Source organism: Vitis vinifera, chromosome 17, assembly GCF_030704535.1.
Source record: "Vitis vinifera cultivar Pinot Noir 40024 chromosome 17, ASM3070453v1".
Classification (NCBI taxonomy): Eukaryota; Viridiplantae; Streptophyta; class Magnoliopsida; order Vitales; family Vitaceae; genus Vitis; species Vitis vinifera.
The window spans coordinates 12,770,001-12,788,126 of NC_081821.1; the positions used below are offsets into that span (position 1 = coordinate 12,770,001).

The 18,126-nt window shown below is 33.5% G+C and overlaps 3 protein-coding genes across 4 annotated transcripts in view; 1 reads left to right on the top strand and 2 right to left on the bottom strand.

Annotated features, from left to right (window-relative positions):
- Window positions 1-656, top strand: part of LOC100244377 (uncharacterized) — an 8,933-nt gene extending 8,277 nt beyond the window's left edge. Inside the window, exons 9-10 of one of the 2 annotated variants that reach the window (XM_010664735.3) lie at window positions 1-65; window positions 369-656. The exon at window positions 1-65 is cut by the window's left edge and continues 8 nt beyond it. In XM_010664735.3, coding sequence (XP_010663037.1) covers window positions 1-62 — 62 coding nt within the window. In that variant the 3' untranslated portion in view covers window positions 63-65; window positions 369-656. The remainder of the gene's footprint in view (window positions 66-368) is intronic. The other variant, XM_002262823.5, reaches the window with a different exon arrangement.
- A 43-nt stretch (window positions 657-699) lies between these two features.
- Window positions 700-3,383, bottom strand: LOC100241088 (uncharacterized). Its single transcript, XM_002262636.4, has 2 exons — window positions 2,390-3,383; window positions 700-2,304 (listed from the first exon to the last, which is right to left on the bottom strand). The coding sequence occupies exons 1-2, from the start codon at window positions 3,184-3,186 to the stop codon at window positions 1,680-1,682; spliced, it is 1,422 nt and encodes a 473-aa protein (XP_002262672.1). The 5' UTR covers window positions 3,187-3,383; the 3' UTR covers window positions 700-1,679.
- A 1,443-nt stretch (window positions 3,384-4,826) lies between these two features.
- Window positions 4,827-13,659, bottom strand: LOC100263356 (elongator complex protein 3). The gene is made up of 9 exons (XM_002262665.5): window positions 13,074-13,659; window positions 12,252-12,321; window positions 11,964-12,136; window positions 11,221-11,395; window positions 7,303-7,469; window positions 7,000-7,219; window positions 6,804-6,908; window positions 5,358-5,510; window positions 4,827-5,236 (listed from the first exon to the last, which is right to left on the bottom strand). Exons 1-9 carry the CDS (start codon window positions 13,541-13,543, stop codon window positions 5,078-5,080), a joined length of 1,692 nt encoding a protein of 563 aa, XP_002262701.1. The 5' UTR covers window positions 13,544-13,659; the 3' UTR covers window positions 4,827-5,077.
- Between the last annotated feature and the right edge of the window lie 4,467 nt (window positions 13,660-18,126).

An 18,126-nucleotide genomic window follows, 5' to 3' on the forward strand; every position in this document is an offset into this window, starting at 1 on the left:
GAAATGGAACCCAAGAGCTGAAGCGCATCTCACGACATGGGTTGAAAACAAAGCCGTCTTAGTTGGTAAATCTTCTTTTAATTGAAGAAACTTCTTGAATTGATCCCTGAGATTGATATAAGAGAACTTTCTTTCTTATAAGGGTCCATGGAGGATGTTTTGACCACTATCATTTGTGTAATGGGTTTTAGCTAATCATTGTTTAAGATATTTTTTTCTGAAATATTTTCCTATTAAAAGGATGCGTCTTAGTATCTAATGCTTTTGAAAACCATCTTATAACATTATCAAATAATCAATCAACATTTGCTAGGTTTTCTTCAAAAATTGAATTAATGTTCTCTGTCTCCATCATTTTTTGGTTGTAGGTCAGGCTATAGGAATTATCAACCAACAGATGGGGGATGCTCATGGAACATTCAATCACAAAGTGAAATATTGGATGTCATTGGAAGGCTCAACATATTTACATGCCTCAAACAGGCCAAACAGGCATGAATTTTTACTGTGTAACCTCTTTACAGAGATTTGTTGGTTGTACAGATGTATAAAAACGAGTTCTGGTGAATCAATGCTTGTCGATTCTCTATGTAGTTTTGAGTAGCGCTGAAATGAGTTAAATGGATAAGTATGCATTTAAAATTGCAGTTTGAATCTCTTTAAGGCTCCTGAAAAATTGATGCAAGATGTTGTTAGATATTACCGGGCTGTAAACAAAATGTGATTATACTGGGGATATTCCTAAAAGCATAGGATTACTTATCCTCATCCTCTTGGAAAACCCGTTTCCTTATTACAATGCTGAGATTCATGAATAGAAAACAGCTTTATTAGGGACAACTGACAAAGGTTGATATCAGGGAAAACTCATCAGAAATGGTTTTAGAAAGTCAAGATTACCATTACATTAGCAACAAGGTTGGTACTTTGATTTGGGAGGAGGCTGCTAAAAAGAAACCAGGATGATTGCCTATGTAGAAATACCTACACTTTAGGACGTTGGCAACAATGTCGTACTTATAAATTGCCTTCCAAGGTTTTATTTCCACTAGGACAGGAGCCTCAGACTTGACAGAAGCTTTGAACAATACAAGCTGTTCTATACAGCTCCATGCTACTTGGTTTTGGCTACATGCCTGTATCACCGGCCATACGCAGCTAATGCACGAGTAAAACCTTAAGTGAAATCTAGGCAGTTGCTCTGTCAAAATGTTATCACCTGCTGGTTCAGTATGACAGCAGAAGTTATGTATATACATCCATCCATCCAAATGGCATGAAAGTCTATCAAAAATCTCATCTGACGCTTGACCTTAGCTTGGAAGTACAATCTCCAGATTCGTCATCTGCTTTGCTTTTGAGGCCAGTTCATCCTCTTCATTCTCCGCCATAAGTGCTCAGAAAACAGAACAGTTTGCCTATTGCCTCACTGAAATTTCTTGTTTATTTAGCACAGAATACCAACTGGTGAAATAAGCTTACCTAGTTAGTCCTCAAATTTCATTCTTCATTTCAGTCCACTCACCTCAACGGGCCATATCGATCTCAGCTATCCGTCTACTGCTTAAGGCAGGTTGGTCCAACAACTGGTTAACATCCTTGAGTAAAGTATGGTTGTAATAGGAGCATCCTTTGTCATCGTATGACGATCAAATGCTTCAAGAAAGATTCGCAGTTTTTTAAGGAGCTATGGCCTGAAATGCTAGTGATATCAATTCATTTGATAGGAGGAAACCATCAGGATCACTAAGCCGAACAAATGCCAGCCGTTCTTCAATCCCATCATCTTTGGATAGCAAGGAGCTGAATTCATCTGAAGTTACAGGTCTCCTCTGCTCATCCAAACAAACCACATGCCCACTTTTCACATAGGGTCTATAGGCCATGCAAAGAGAGGCAACAAAAGAGCTACCAAATGAATTTCTGAAGGACTTCAAATCCAAGCCTCTGGCAGTTCTAAGAGAGAGCATCACAACATCCATTGCCACATCCTTGGCATCAACAGAATTACCCCCACAACCCACCACCTCGGTTTCCAAGCTCTGCACATAACCCATATACTCTTTCATCTTTCTCGGCCTTGAAAACCTCACTCCACCAACATAACTGGCAGACCCAAGGCCAAAACCATAGAAAGGTTTGTTCTCCCAATAGGTAAGATTGTGCTTGCACTCAAACCCACCCTTGCAGTAACTGCTGATTTCATAATGATTATAGCCCGCATTAGAAAGGGTGGTGGAAGCCATTCTATAGAAGTCTGCTGATTGGATTTCAGAGGGCAGAGGGAACTCCCCTGGTGTGTACCTGAAAACAAACCAATTTCAGTTTCAAATCCATTGTAAAGCTAAAACACTACTACTTTCACCGAAGACACTGCTCATTGACTTACAGTATTCCAAATTTGGTGCCTTGTTCAACTTGCAAATCATAAACCGACACATGGGTAGGCTGCGCTTCAATGACAAGCTGCAAACTCTCCTCCCACATTTCTGGTGTTTGGTGAGGGAGAGAAGAGATGAGATCCACACTCCAGTTCTCAACCCCACATGACTTGACGGTCTCAATTGCCTCATAAATCTCCTTCACACCATGTGCTCTCCCACATCCCCTCAACATCTCTTCCTGAAATGCCTGAACTCCCAAAGACACCCTATTCACACCCAACTCCATCAATCCCTTCAGTTTCTCTGCATCAAAAGTCCCAGGGTCCATTTCCATGGACATTTCAGCATCCAAGCACAACCCAAACTTCAACCTCAACGCTTCAACTATATCAGAAACCAGCCTCGGCGGCACAAGGGATGGCGTGCCGCCTCCAAAAAACACTGTTTCAAGAGGTGGGGTGGGATAGCATTCTGGTTTTGTCGCTTCAATTTCTCGACAAATGAGTTGGGTGTAGTTCAAGATTCTGGGATCGTCCTCAGGTGGTGGGGTAAAAGAAGACCCGAGAGCGACAATTGGGAAATCACAGTAGTGGCAGCGCTTTCTGCAGAAAGGGAGGTGAATATAAGCTGAAACAGGAGGGAGATTATGTGGTGGGGTTGTGGTGGAGGGGTTGTGTGAATCATTTTTTCGAACAGTTGGTGGGGATTGTGAGAAGGCTTTGGTGAAGATTTTAGAGGGTTTTGAGGTTGTGGGTTTGGGGGTGATAATCGAGAGAATGGGAGTGAAGGTTGATTTGAGCATGATGTGGCTACGACAATGGAGGTGGTGGAGATGGAAGAGGAAAACCAAAATACTACAGGGATGAAAGCTCGTCGGAAAAGCACAGGCAGTGTAAAACGGCACCGTTTTTCCCAACTAAATCTTTGATGGAAGAACGCAGTTTGAATTCACCTTTTTTGGACAAATATCTCGAAGTATAATTCATAAATAACCTTTATATCATAAAGAATAAAAAAACATGGCCATTATTTTAAGAAGGCAATAATAAAAAGAATTCTCTTTCACAAGAAGATTTTTAACAAATTACATTTACCCCCATAAAAACATTAAAAAAATTCTATTTGGATTGCTTATAATTAAAAAAAAAAAAAAAGGAAAAAAAACTAAAATTTCTCATTTTACTTATGGTGGAAGAGAATTCCACTGAACTTCCAAGTTTTTTTAATTTTAAAAAATATGAGTGTCTCCGTGTGATTTAAAAATGTTTTTTATTTTTAAAAATAAAAATTTATTTTTTAAAATTTTAAATATTGTTTGGCTGTAGTTCTTTATAAACAATTTTTTTTTTAAATATTTAAAGAACAAGTAGAAATTATTTTCATCATTTTTTAAAAATAAAAGAAAAACATAAGCTCGTTTGACTATATATTATTGAAACTTGTTTTTAAAAAATGTTTTTAAATTAAAAAAAATAAAAAATAATTTTAAAAACAAATTTTAGAAAACATGGTCTAATGTCCCTAACATACTAATAAATTTTATATAAAAATATAAAATAAGTAAAAATTTTCATTCAAAACATATTAATTTATCTTATTTATTTAAAAGATTATTCAAATTTCTTTAGATACGTTTACTTTTTTTAATGTGCATATATATATATATATATATATATATAGAGGAAAAGTGGATTTTGATTTACTAATATGAAAATATATGAAAAAAAGAATCTCAAAATTTTTAAATTAGTATTATCTTCATTATTTAAAAATAATTTAAAATATATACATTTTTTATTGAATCATATAATTATTTTCTAAAACCTTTTTTTTTGCTTGCCATATTATCAACAAAGGAAAAGTGAAAACCTAAGACAAGAACGAAAAACAACTTGCACAAATTGTTGGAGTGACAATAAATTATTAAGGTTATGAACAAAGGGAATGCAACAGATCATGCTAAGAAATAATTTTTTTTTATATTTTTTTGGATATTCTTAGCTACCAATAATTACATCATGAATTTTACAATAAAAAAATTTAAAAACAATAATATATTACTTTTTATCGATATCTCGATCTCTTGGATTAAAGGTGAAGCCAAAATCAAAGAAAATGCTCAAATAATCGAAGTCCTTAAAATTAACCTCAACTTGCCCTAATAAAAAAATCCCAAAGAGATTGTAGAAAAATTCATAAACGCAAAACTCAAATTCATCTACATTCCACCACAGTTTCACTACTTCTAATGTTTACAATCTTCAAACTAACTCGCTTAATTAACTCGCTTTTACTATCAAATATTTGTTTTTAGAGAAAAAACAGTCAACTTTTCGAGAAAAAAATATCTAATAATTTATATAAAAACTAATACTATATATTGGTTTTATAAATAAATAAATAAATAAATAAGAAAACAAAATATACCCAACTAGGTACCGATTGAATTTAAATTTAATTTTTCATTTCTAACCTCTGTAGCAATGATCAATTGGGAACAACGATCTCCGCATTATTCTTACACCGATCTCAGAAATCAAAACACGTTTTGGGCTATATTAAAAACAAAAAGTACAACTGCGAAGGGGATTTCTGAACGGACAGGCTCATAATATACAAATAAGTGATGAATACGAAGTTCTCCATAACATAAATTACAAAAATGAGTCAAAGACCACCGTGGTTATCTTTGGTCATACAAGATATTTCACCATGTACGGCCCTTCAAGCTCATACCCCAGTTTCCTGTAGTAATGACGCGTTCCAACACCAGAAATAACTGCTATTTTTGTTGATCTGTGCTCTCTCCCAGCAATCCGTTCTGCCGCCTCCATCAGAAGTGTACCATAACCCTATCAAACATTGAAATGGAAAACAATCATCCAATAAGTGGCTAAAGAAATCAAGGAAGCATTTTTTTTTCCGCTGTTTTTACATTGATTGTTGAAAATGTGAGGCTATTACTGCATTTACCTGGTGTTGAAGCTTGTCAGCATCCCGTCCATGGACTGGGACTGCAGTCCCATAAACATGGAGTTCACGAACAATTGAACATCTGCCAATCAGCTCTGGGCAAGTAGTGTTTCGCCCACATTTGCGCAAGCGCAACAACCCAACAAGAATATCCTGAGCCCAAACAGAAAATGAGCATGTTATTCGACCAGGCCAAGCTCTTCCAGAAACAAGATGATAGGAATAAGGAGCATCCATGTCACAAATCCAACATGAGAACATTTATCTGTAAACTAGTGACACGAAGAGGAATGTCTAGCCATGAACATATGGGATCCTCAACTAATCAGTGAACTGCTACATGGGATCCTTAACCAATCAATGAACTGCTACAATACGAAGATCTGCTAAGACATTCTTGTTAATGGTTGCAAGCCAACAACAGTTATGTGTAATAGGCATGTCAACGGCTTTAGGATCTGGGAGTTATTCAGTGTAGAAAATGGTTCAAAATTAGACAGTTACACACAAGCAGACAAGTTGGGGAGGATTATATAATGAATCTTAAGAGTAGGGTACCATTGTGTGTCAGTAGACACGGAAATTACTGTTTGTTTTATCCTGAGGTCATTGTGTTGGACACTGCACCCATGTCAATGCCCTTACCAAGAACTTTGGAAGACAATGTGGGAATTCCAGTGATAATCTGAGAATTACTCACAATATTCCTCCAATCCTCTTATCAAAAAAAAAAAAAGGAAATGGATAATTTTTCCAATCACCCACTCAGTAGCCACCGTATGGAACAACGCAACTTTGAAAAAGTGTCGTTGTTCTGCCACTGCTTATGAAAATGGCGGTGATTTTCTCAAAATATTCAAGACACACCTAGTTAGGAAACATAAATGTCTTAGCCCAAAGACCTATTGTAATAAAATCAGATGTAGTTTTTTATTCTACCTTTGTAAATAATAGTTTACAATAAGATTTTGTTAAATGCCTTCCCAAGCATAGACTTGATATGATTTCATCACTTGTGTTCTTATTGTAATGCAAATTTGATTTGGGTAGTTAGACAAACAATCAGGTTACTAAAATAAGGTTCATCAAATGAATGGGATATATCTCACATACTTATACTTCCTCTTATAATTGAAATTTAGCTCAAAATTTCTATTTAAGGCTTAGATACTATCTAACAGTCTGCTTTCTTCTTTTGCTTTTTGGAGCAAAGAAGCAATGAGGGACTGCATAAACAAACACTTCGAAGCATTTCTTTTATTGGAAGCGAAAGTTTGTTGCTTCTGAATGCAGTTTTGCCCACTTCCTTTTTTGGATGTGTTCCCCTTCCACCCCTCTATACTTCAAAAAGGGAAATGGTCTATTTCTCATGGCAAGGCAACAAGAAAATTGGTGGCACACACATATATACATATACAGACACAAAGAAAAGAGGTTTTCAAATACCTGGCGTATATCCTCATATGAAAGAAAAGTTTCCCAACCTTCATTTGCTGTATAATCACGGCGAACAAGCTCAACCTCCTCTGGCTTAATTTTGTGGTGGATGTCCTAGATTCATCACAGGCAAGTTAACAAGGATTTCAAATTGTTGTAAACTTTTATAAATAACATGTCAAGTGAACATAGTTGTGTGCAACACCTGGATTCCAGCTTCACGTGTCCGAACATCACGGCATTTCAAGCCCAAGTCATCCATCCTAGCTAAAGCTAGCTCCCGTAGATTTCCTTTCTCAACCCCAGAAGTAACCAGAGGCATAGGAATATCCCTCTGAACTCTATAAACACGAGTCCAAGGGGGTACCATGGCTAGAATTCTTGCTACAATGTCTACAAGTTGCTCAGGTGGGTAATTCCTATACCTGCAAACAGGACATGGATGTAATTATTGCTTTCTCATTGAGCCATGCAGTTGCCAGCTTATTGAACAGGAATGACATTTTACCTGCCCGTTTTCCAAAGCTCATAAAGCCCAGTTCCACGAATTACAAGTGTTGGATATATTTTGAGCCCATCAGCTCTAAACATAGGGCTTTCAAAAAACTCCCGGAAACTTTCCAAGTCCCTCTCTACCCCAACATTTGGAAGGTCAGGCATCATATGAGCAACAACCTACAGCAAAAGCATGAAATTAGCAACAAGTAGAAAACTCCAAAATTGCAAGATTAGTCTGATGCATGTTGTAAGGATCCAATCATTGCAAAGAAATTAAATTTTCAGGAGAAAAGATGTTAAATAGAAAGTCTACTTCAGGAGTTGACAAGATTTCTGCTAGTTTGAGACGAATATGCATCTAAAAAAATTTTCCCCAATCACATTGTTTGAGAAATAACTAAGATTATAAAAAACCAAACAACCTTAAAACTTAATGACATTTAATCTATTTGGATTTAAGTCAAATTCAAATCCATTCAAGTTTGAAAAAAAAAAAAAAAACACTATCTAAATATTAAGTCTTAAGTATTTTGTAACATTTTTATCACCTCACTTGTATAATGAATGATGGTCGAAAATAAACAAATAAATAAATGAGTAATAGGATTCTTATAATATTTTTTTATAATTTATTTTACTTTACATTTATATTTTACTTTTTTTAAATATAAATCTTTATTTTTAATCAATTGTTGGTGGTAGCGAAGGAAGCTCTAACTAAATTTTAATATGAAAAGATCAGGAAACTAAGAGTTTTAATGATGATGGTTAGATAGTTGGGTTGGATTATTGTTGTTGTTAGGTAATAGGATCCTTATCCATTTTTATTTTTGGAAAAGTGTGTTTTCATATATTGATTTAGAAAAAAAAAAAAAAAAAACTTATTTAGAGTGTATGGTAAATTATTTTAATGACTTAATAACTTAATTTAAGTCATTAAGTAGATTAATCATGTTTGGTAAAATAACATAATATTAAAACTTAAAATTATTTTTAACTTTAAGTATTAAATCAAAATAGTAACTTATTTCTTAATCTCAAATTATTTTTACTTCATTTGTTCACACGGGTGAGAGTATATTTTAAAATTATGATTCCTATCCATAACTCATTTTTTATAATAAATATTTTATGATTATTTTATGTATCTAGAATACTTTTAAAATGAATATTTATAAATAAATTTATTGCTTAAAATTAGTGAAAATAAATATGAGTTAAAATCAATGAGATAAATATTAGTTAAAATGAATGAGGGTAAATGTTTCAATTTGATAAAAGGAGTAAACTAGAGAATGATGAACCCAGCATCTTCCATAAATTGAAGTTGTTGTCTCCAGTGAACTTCTCGACATCAAGCTTTATAGTCACCATATTCTATCTTGCTTTGATACTAGTTTTTAATGAATGGAGTAATGATAGCCCATAAAATAGCAATAAGAATATTAATAAAGATTGAGAATTGATCGAAACAACACAATACACAGAAAAATTACATGGCACGAGAAACCTCCTACATTCATGAACATGGCTAGATTACTAGTTATTAATAAACCAGTATTGTACAAAGTTTTTCTTCTTTCATAATATTCCGTATTTTTTACATAGAGATTAATTGTAAACACCAATATTTTTTATCATACTTGGAATCCTTGAACCGAAAACTTACCTAAACTTCTATCAGAATTTTTATTTTTACTTTTAATATATATGTGAAGTTATGAAATATTAACACTAAAACTCACTTAAAGTAACTTCTATACTAGACTAACTCCCACTGACTTCTACACCAACATTGCAACCTTATTGTATGATACTATAGCCATATCATTTCTAAAGGAGAATATGGAGAGTTGGTTCTAGTTTATCAACATTTCTAACTAGTCTCTATATTGAATAATGCCAATGAGCTTTTTATCAAATTCCATAATAATTTTCAAAGATTCATTCTATTTAGAACGTAGTTCCTCATAGCACCTAAATAGATTAAGAAACTGGAGTTTATCCAATATTAGTGAATATCAACACCTCAAATGCTTGTAACAAACCCCCTAAAGGAAATTGATTTAAATAATGGAATATAAGATTATTAAATGGTTGGAACAAATTGAAAACCAGAATCTACAATTAAAAACTAAGATTTAGAAGAAAAAAAATGTATATTGTCTTCCTTTCTTGTTGGGCCATTGAAATGTGGCACAATATAAAAGTAAAAAAAAATACCTTGTCATAATACATGTAATAATTATTACAAAAGCATTTGCCTCAAATATAATGCAACGTATATGACAAATTAAAAGGCATTTATCTCTCTATATGGCTCTTTGATTGTCATAACTTTCCTCATTTATTATTTACATATATCACAACTAAAACTTCCATTTTGATGATTAAATGTAACATATAACATTTAAGGTATTAATTCACCTTCTTCTCAACACCCCTCCTCCTCCTCCTCACACATATATATACCTACCTCCATAGATCTATTCTAAAATCACTAGAAGAATCAATCAAGGAAGGGAATATTGAGTTGAAATATTTGCAACATGGCAAGGCTAACATACGTGATTCCAACAATGGTGGCTTTCTTTCTTTGCAGTGCCATGGCCATAGATCCAAGCAAGATCAATGATAAGAATGTTCCATGGTATGGCCAAGTCATACCTCCTGAGCCCTTTCAAGGTTTCTATGGCAAGATAGTTCAATGCATGTGGAATCTAGACCCAGGTTGTGGGAAACAAATCTATGCACATATATTCAATCCATCCAACAATGTGGATGATTATTGTTGTCACAACATCGCAAAAGTAGGTGTAACATGCAATAGATACCTTGGTTGGGCCCTCAGTTTGTTTGAAAAATTCAAACGTTATGCGGGGTTGATTGATAGGAGGAGTAAAATAACATTTATTGAATGTATTAAGCGAAAACTATAAGTAGGTAATTTATGGGTGAATATGTACTTGTTTTGATTCTACTCTTGTAATAAGACATGTTTTTATGAAAGTTAAAACAAATCTTTCAGTTTTCAACAACATATATAATCATCGTTTCTTCTCAAATCTTGCTACTATAAAATTAATTTAGATTGTTCAAAAATAGAAAAACATGTTTTGTTATGACCCAAAGTCCAAGTGACTTGAAATTCAACTCATTACCCCAAGTCAAAGGTTTGACTCTAAGGGTTATACTATATATAGGTTGGCCACCTATGTTTTCCCTTAAATACTCACCTAAGCTAGGCAACTAAGGTGAAGTCAAACATCAATATCACCCAAGGCCTTTATCGCTTAGGCCAAGCATCAAAGGTGAATTTAAACCTCAACCCAACCAACCACATCTCACCCCCTTATACTTGAGCTAGGCCTAAGGGGTAAAGTCAAGCCTCATCCTACATCAAGCCTTTGCCACTTGACCTAAGCCTCAACGTTTCGCTAGAGCCTTGTCCATACCTCAAACCTTTACCACTTCCCTTTCTATTTTTTAAAAATAAAAAATAGAAAGTGTATCTAGACACCACCCATGTTAAAAATGTCATTTATTTATTTATTTTTATTTTTATTTTTGGGCAGTGATGGGGAAGGTGCTGGATTGGTATATTCGTGTTGCTGAGGAAGCAATGCAATCAAAAGAAGCCAAACGAGGTTTAAATTGAGATTCCTCCCAAAGTTTAAGCAAGTATACACTTAATTTGGGGCAGGGGTTGTGTGTGGGGTGAGGAAACTACTTGCATAACCCAAATGGAGTGAAAGGAGGTTTACATTGAGATTTCCAAAAAAAAGGGGGGGAGGGGTAAGTTTACATAGGCATAGAAGAAGTGGGTGGTGAGAAAACTAGTTGCAAAAACCAAATGGTGCTGAAAGAAGTTCAAATCAAGAGTTCCAACAAAAGGCAAGTGTATTTTCATAATGGATTAGCATCTAACCTTGAAACCAGCATCCTTGGCCAAGCAAAAACAATCAGCCACAGCAGCTACTGTATGTCCTCTATTAGTGTCACGGGCAACATCCTCGTAGGTGCTTTGAACTCCAATCTCCAGCCGTGTACAACCATAAGAAAGCATTTGCCGCAAATGAGGTCCAAGACAGTAATCTGGCCTCCTGATAGATTAAAAAAGGACAAGAATATATTAAATAATATGTGTCAGTGGAAGGAGATACCACTAACTTGCAAAATGACATGGTCTTCAATTACAATGATACATGGACATTAAACCTTCAAGACCAGTAAGCACTTCCACTAGACATTCATAAGGCAAAATGCAGAAAAAGGAATGACCATGTTTTTTCAACTATCTAAACTATGGAGAATAAGCGATGGTGGCAATGGCTTCTCAACTGTATGCAACAAATTCAACACTTCCAAGTAGATAGTAGTTACTAGACCTCTGACCCTTACAACCCCATCAAATGGGAAGAAGAAAAAATTAAGTCTTGTTTTAAATGCACGCTTAGATCGAACATTGTTAGTGATGCTTGTCACACCCAGTTTGTTAAAAGAAGAAGAAAACGAAACAACAGTTACATGATTACCATTATCTTACAGGACAATTTCTAAGCACGTCACTTAGAAAATTATAGGAAATTTGAATCTAACTAAGACCAATGTTCAGCATAGGGATGAAGATGATGTGAATTCCCATTTCAAAGAGGGCAAATAGTAACTCACGTTTCAATGGTCATTCCAATACACTTTATTGCACTATGCTCTGAGTAGGCAACAGCCTCTTCAACATTGGCAGAAGTGTGTCCTGACAAAGCATCATGTAGATTCCTTGTAAAGTAATCACGGTACTCGGCTGGCAGTGACATGAAGGTACCACCCATTAAAATGAACTCTACCTGAAAACATGCAGCCATTGAAACAAGATGCAAACAAGTATGCTTACCAATAAATCAAGATGTATTGCACAACTGTAAATAAATAATTAGATTATAACCAGACAACAAACTAAACCTTGTCTACACTATGACCCAGCCGCTTCAGCTGATCGATCCTGCTTCTAGCCTGGACATATGGGTTATATCTGCAACCAAAAGAGAAAAGAAAATAGAAACAGAGAGCATATCACAAAAAAGTTAAAAGAAAAGTTACAAGAATTTTCTTGCAGAAAAATAAGCAACGATGGTTATATGGATTCATGTTAGAATAAATTGAACCTATAACCTCATTTGCAAAATTTCTAAATTAACCAAGTAAGATGGCAATATGGTGAGATGGCCAGTTGAAAAAAACTGCTTCAGAGTTCCTCCTCCAAATTCTTGATTAGTATCTTGATTCAAAGTGGTAATAAGGTTCATCAGAGTTAAGTATATAAATACTTATTATTCCTTTAAACTGGTTGGAACGGACCTCTTGCTCTATCAAAGCCAACAACTTACAATTCACAGCACATTCTCAGCACAAAATTCGAATTACTAGAAATCAGACAATAATAAACCCCAATCCCCCACACCCTGAAGGAAAAATAAATAAATAAATAAATAAAATCGATCATTCATGATTCAATTACCCGAAATCTCATTAGACCTCCAGTTTTCATCTGAGTACCAAGAAACACACTTGTTTGGTTTCAGGGAAACAGAGGGCTCTTATGTTTTCTGTAAACGAATATTGCAATTTGACTGATCCAGAAGAACTTTATAAGAAATTGAGTGTAACTTCAGTACTGTAGCATTTTCATTAATGAAAAGACTTAGTTCCTTTTCCTATGATTTCCCATCATCCAAACAGAGATCAATACAACAAATAAAATTAAAACCTAAAGAAAAACCCTACCTAGCACGAATCGCGCGCATGCTGGTGGGCTCGTATCCAGTGTACGACTGTGTACTGTACTCAAAATCAGAATCAGGTCCTCCAGGGCAATAAACACAAATATTCCCCGTGGTTGCGATATGTGGACACCTGTGAGGCTTCGACATCACGGCGACCACGGCGATTCCTGAGGCGGTTCGAACCGGCTTGGCCCGGAGGCGAGGGAGGAGCGAGTCGCGTTCTGACTCGGGCAACGCCGCGATCATCTCCACGAGTTTGGGGGCGCGGGAGAGTCCGTACTTTCGGCAAGCGGCGGATTTGAGGGCGTTGAGGTCGACGTTTTCGCCCCTGTGAGAGAGCTCCACCATGTTGTTCACGATCTCGGCTATGGCTCTGACTCGAGCCTCTTCTTCACTGAGACCATGCGAGACCACTCCGCCTCGACCCGGCCGAGGCAGCTTTCGAGACTCCGCCACCACCGCCGTCGCCATGAGAGGGTGCGAGAGATGCTACAGAGGGAATTCTAATAGGCCTCTCGCAATTCGCACAAAAACAAAACGCACCGTTTTAATAACAACGCACCGCTCTGGTCTCTTCCTAGCAAGGATTAAAATATGGGTTAGTTGGTTAAAGGGGTTAAAATAACCCTCATATTTGCAAATATAACCCATCCATCAAAAAGCAAAAAAGTTGACTTGATTGAGACAAAAATGCCCTTCTTCCTTTTTATCTTCAACACATACAACTTCTCATCTTCTGCTTCATTTACGAAACGACTCATATTTTCCAAAAAATTTCTCTCATTATTTTCTTCTACTTCATTATCTTCCTTTGGTGCACAAAACGGAAAGGTCGTCTCCTCTTCCACTTCATTTACAAAACGAGTCCTCATCTTTCATCTTCTTCTTCTATTTCATTATCTTCCTTTGATGCACAAAACGAAAATCTCATATTTCCTTCAAAAATCGTAGAAAATTTCTCATTTATCCTCTCATCCTTTGTTTCATTCTGAATCTTTGGAAAATTTGTTATTCTATTTTTTTCAAGTTATCTCATATTATATCTTTAAGTACGAAGGAAACAATGAGTTCATTGAAGAGTAATAGGAGAAAAAGATTTAAAAAAGTGGGGACAAAGCAAAAATGGTAATTGCGAACAAAAAAAAAAAGTGAAGCAAAGGAAAACGAAACTATTAAGCAAAAATCCCAATTACCAACAGAAGAGGCAAGTGATTCTGCTAAACCGGTGAGTGTAGTCTTCACATTTGATAAATTATTGAAATTTTTAGAGATGTTATACGATAATATTTGAGTATGGTTAAGTTTATTAGTTAAATGCACGAAGAAAAATATAGGATTTATTGAATTGTATTCAAAGTATAAAATTGTTATATTTATAATTTTTTTTAGTTCTCCATTGTTATCAATTATGTATTTTGAGTGAATAAATTTAGGTTTGTTAGCTGATGTTTGAAAATATTTGGGAACTATTATAGTGTGTTGAAAAATAATAAATTACATATTAATATTGTTTTATTTTTTTGTATTATTATCAATCATGTGTTTAGAGTGAATTGATATATTCAATGTAATAGCATCTAATTAGGGATAAGTTTACAAACAATTTATGAAATTTTAGGGATTTTTGGAAATTTTAGGGGTATTATACAATGGTGTTTTGAGTAGGTCTATGTTCCAAATGCAAGCAGATGATATTCTTGTTGACTATGTTAATGGGCTTCACCCAATTCCTTCCATGAAATTGTCTGAGGTGGACATCGTCTATGTCCCTATTAATGTCCGAAGTATGCATTGGGTATTGGGAGTAGTTCACCTTGCTTAGAGGAGAATATTTGTGTATGACTCATTGATAGGCATTAATAGTGATAATTGACTAAAAGGTGCCATAATACCTTTAGCTAAAGTGTTACCGTGTATTTTGCATGCTACATCATATTATGGGAAGAGCGGTGATCCTAAGAGTGAAGAATAGTGGGACATTGAATGATTGCATGATGTTCCTAAACAAGAGTATGAGTATGTAAACAAATATCCAAACTTCATCTTATCATTTCACTTTTATGCCTTATACAGTAAATTTTTTTTATCCATCTTAATTTTGATTACTTGTGTTTCATGCAGTGGTGATTGTGGGATGTTCCTGATTAAATATGCAGAATACTTGATGCATGATCATCCATTCAACTCACTAACCAGTGCCCGCATTGATTGGTTTAGAGAGAAAATGGCAACTGAATTGTTCTACTTCAAAAATTTACCCATGTAGTGGGTTTCATTTTGATTATGTAAAAGGTTTATATGTTGTTGAGTGTTGACTTTTATTTTGGATGAGTTTGACTTGATGCTCAAAGTTACAATTTTTGTAATGTAACTATAACTGTCAACTTAACTATAGTTAAATTATTTGTTAATGCAATTCAATAATTGTTAAGTTCAGGTGAATATTCTAAGTGTGAATTTAACCTCAATTAAGTTATTTATTAATGCAATTCAATCATTGTTAAGTTCAGATGATAATTCTAACTGTAAACTTAATTGTGGTTAAGTTGTTTGTTAATGCAACTCAACTACCGATAAGTTCAGGTGAAAATTCTGATTGTGAACTTAACTGTGGTTAAGCTCTTTGTTAATGCAACTCAACTATTGTTAAGTTCATGTGAAAATTCTGATTGTGACCTTATCCACAGTTAAGTTTTTTGTTAATGCAACTCAACTATTGTTAAGTTCAGATAAAAATTTTGACTATGAACTTAAATGTGGTTAAGTTCTTTGTTAATGCAACTCAACTACTGTTAAGTTCAGGTGAAAAAATGAACAAAGAACTTAACCACAATTAAATTATTTATTAATGAAACTCAACCATTATTAAGCTTAGGTGAAATTTATGACTGTGAATTTGCTTACTATTATTTGACCTTGCCATATGGATAAATCTTTTCAACTTCTTTTGAATGAACTTTTCACTTTTTCAGAACTAACAATGGAGTCTCTATTTTTTACCAACAATGTTGAAGTCAGATTTTGAATTTTCAAGAAACAGAAAGAAATAAAATGATAATATAAAAAAGAAATTGTTGGTTGCTTACATTTTTTTCATATTTTCGTGACCAAGAATGAAGAATAGATGAAACAATGGTAAGAAGTTAAACTTGTTCTCTGCAGGAAAAAAAGAGAGAATGAGCAACCAATGACCGAATAAAAAAATTAGAACCTAATATGCTATAAAACAAAGGGAAAGGGAACATTGTCTTGGAGGAAAAAATGAGGGGGTTGGGGGGGGAAGGGAAAGGAGAAGTTGTATGTGTTGGAGATAAAAAAGAAGAAGGGCATTTTTGTCTCAATTGGTTAACTTTTTTGTTTTTTGACTGGTGGGTTATATTTGCAAATATAAGGGTTATTTTGACCCCTTTAACCAATTAACCCTTAAAATATCTGGATATATCCACGATATATCCAATATCCGTGGATATCGATACAAAATTCGGGTGGATATATCTGTCAACCAATATTTTCAGATATTTTACTGATATTTTATCAATTTTTTGATTTTTTTTCCTGTTTCAACCAATATTTCTGGATATTTTATAGATATTTCATTGATTTTTCGATTTTTTATTATTAAATAACTAAATTATAATTATTTTATTTTTATATTTGATTTAATTTATTACCAAAAATATAAAAACAATTTTCTTAGTAGGTCTTTTTTATATAATCTATATATTTATTAAATATAATAAAAATAAATATTAAAAAATATGCATATATTATTATTTATTTGATATCATTGAATACATTTAAATTAAAATGGACCATAATTTTAATATTAAATATATTTTAAAATTAGACATATTATCATAATAATATTATAAAATAATCTATAATGCAATTTAATAATAAATGTATATTTATAAAATTTATATTTTTTTATCCATGTAGAGGATATTATTATCAAATATGACAAATAATATATATATATATATATATATATATATATATATATATATTAAAAATAACATTAAAATATCTATTTTTTACTTATGTAATTTTTATTATTTTTTTAATATTTTCAGAATTTTTATTAATTTTTACGTCACCGATATTTTGTGTCAAAATATCTATCGATATGTTTTCGATATATCCGATATATTCATAAAATCAAAGTACCGATATATCTGTGATTACTGATATTTTCATTTTTGCTTCCTAATTGCTCTCCAACCTGAATTCATCTAAACGCACCGTTTTGATGCATCATAAAAAACTCTCAAGCAACTAACATCCAACCTTATTTATAACCTCCTCGTTCTACCATGAATCGATACCCTTCCCATTGTCAATATTCTTCACTACACTACCAACCCTTAACGACTTTAGTATCTAAATGAGCCAAACATTTCGACGCTATTGCATAGAGAAAACAAAACTTGCTCTCTTACATTCAAAGCTTTAGTGAGAGAAAAGTCACTTAAGTTTAGCACAGTTATCTTTTTCCCCAAATCCCAATTGTGATTTCGCGTTGTAGTTTAGTCGCAGCGCCACTCTAGCAGGGGAGTTTTTTTAACTGATGGTTGGAGATATAATTTTGAGTAGAATATTGTATCTTTATTTATTCTATTTTTTTTAAAAAAAAGAATATTTTGAGGAATTTTATTAAGCTATTAATTATATTTCATTTTAAAATTGACTACACAATAAAATTTTAAAAATTAAAAAAAATTTAAGTACCTTATTTAATTATCAAAACACTATGATAAAATATTATTGTTCATGTAGCTACTTAAATCTCATTTTTAATCGATTTCTTATATTCATTTTAATTAAAAAAATTAATGAGAAAATTTAAATGAAGTTAAAATATAATGTAATAATTACACTTTTTGTAATTTTGATAATTTTATCATAATATTTTGATTAAAAGTCAATCATTGTCAAAGATGAATAGAATAAAATGAAAAGAGAATCAATGGAGGATATTTCCTTTATAATCCTACATTTTGGCATAGTTTTTATCAAGTAAATAACTTGAGAAAGCTACGTTAAATAATGTACTA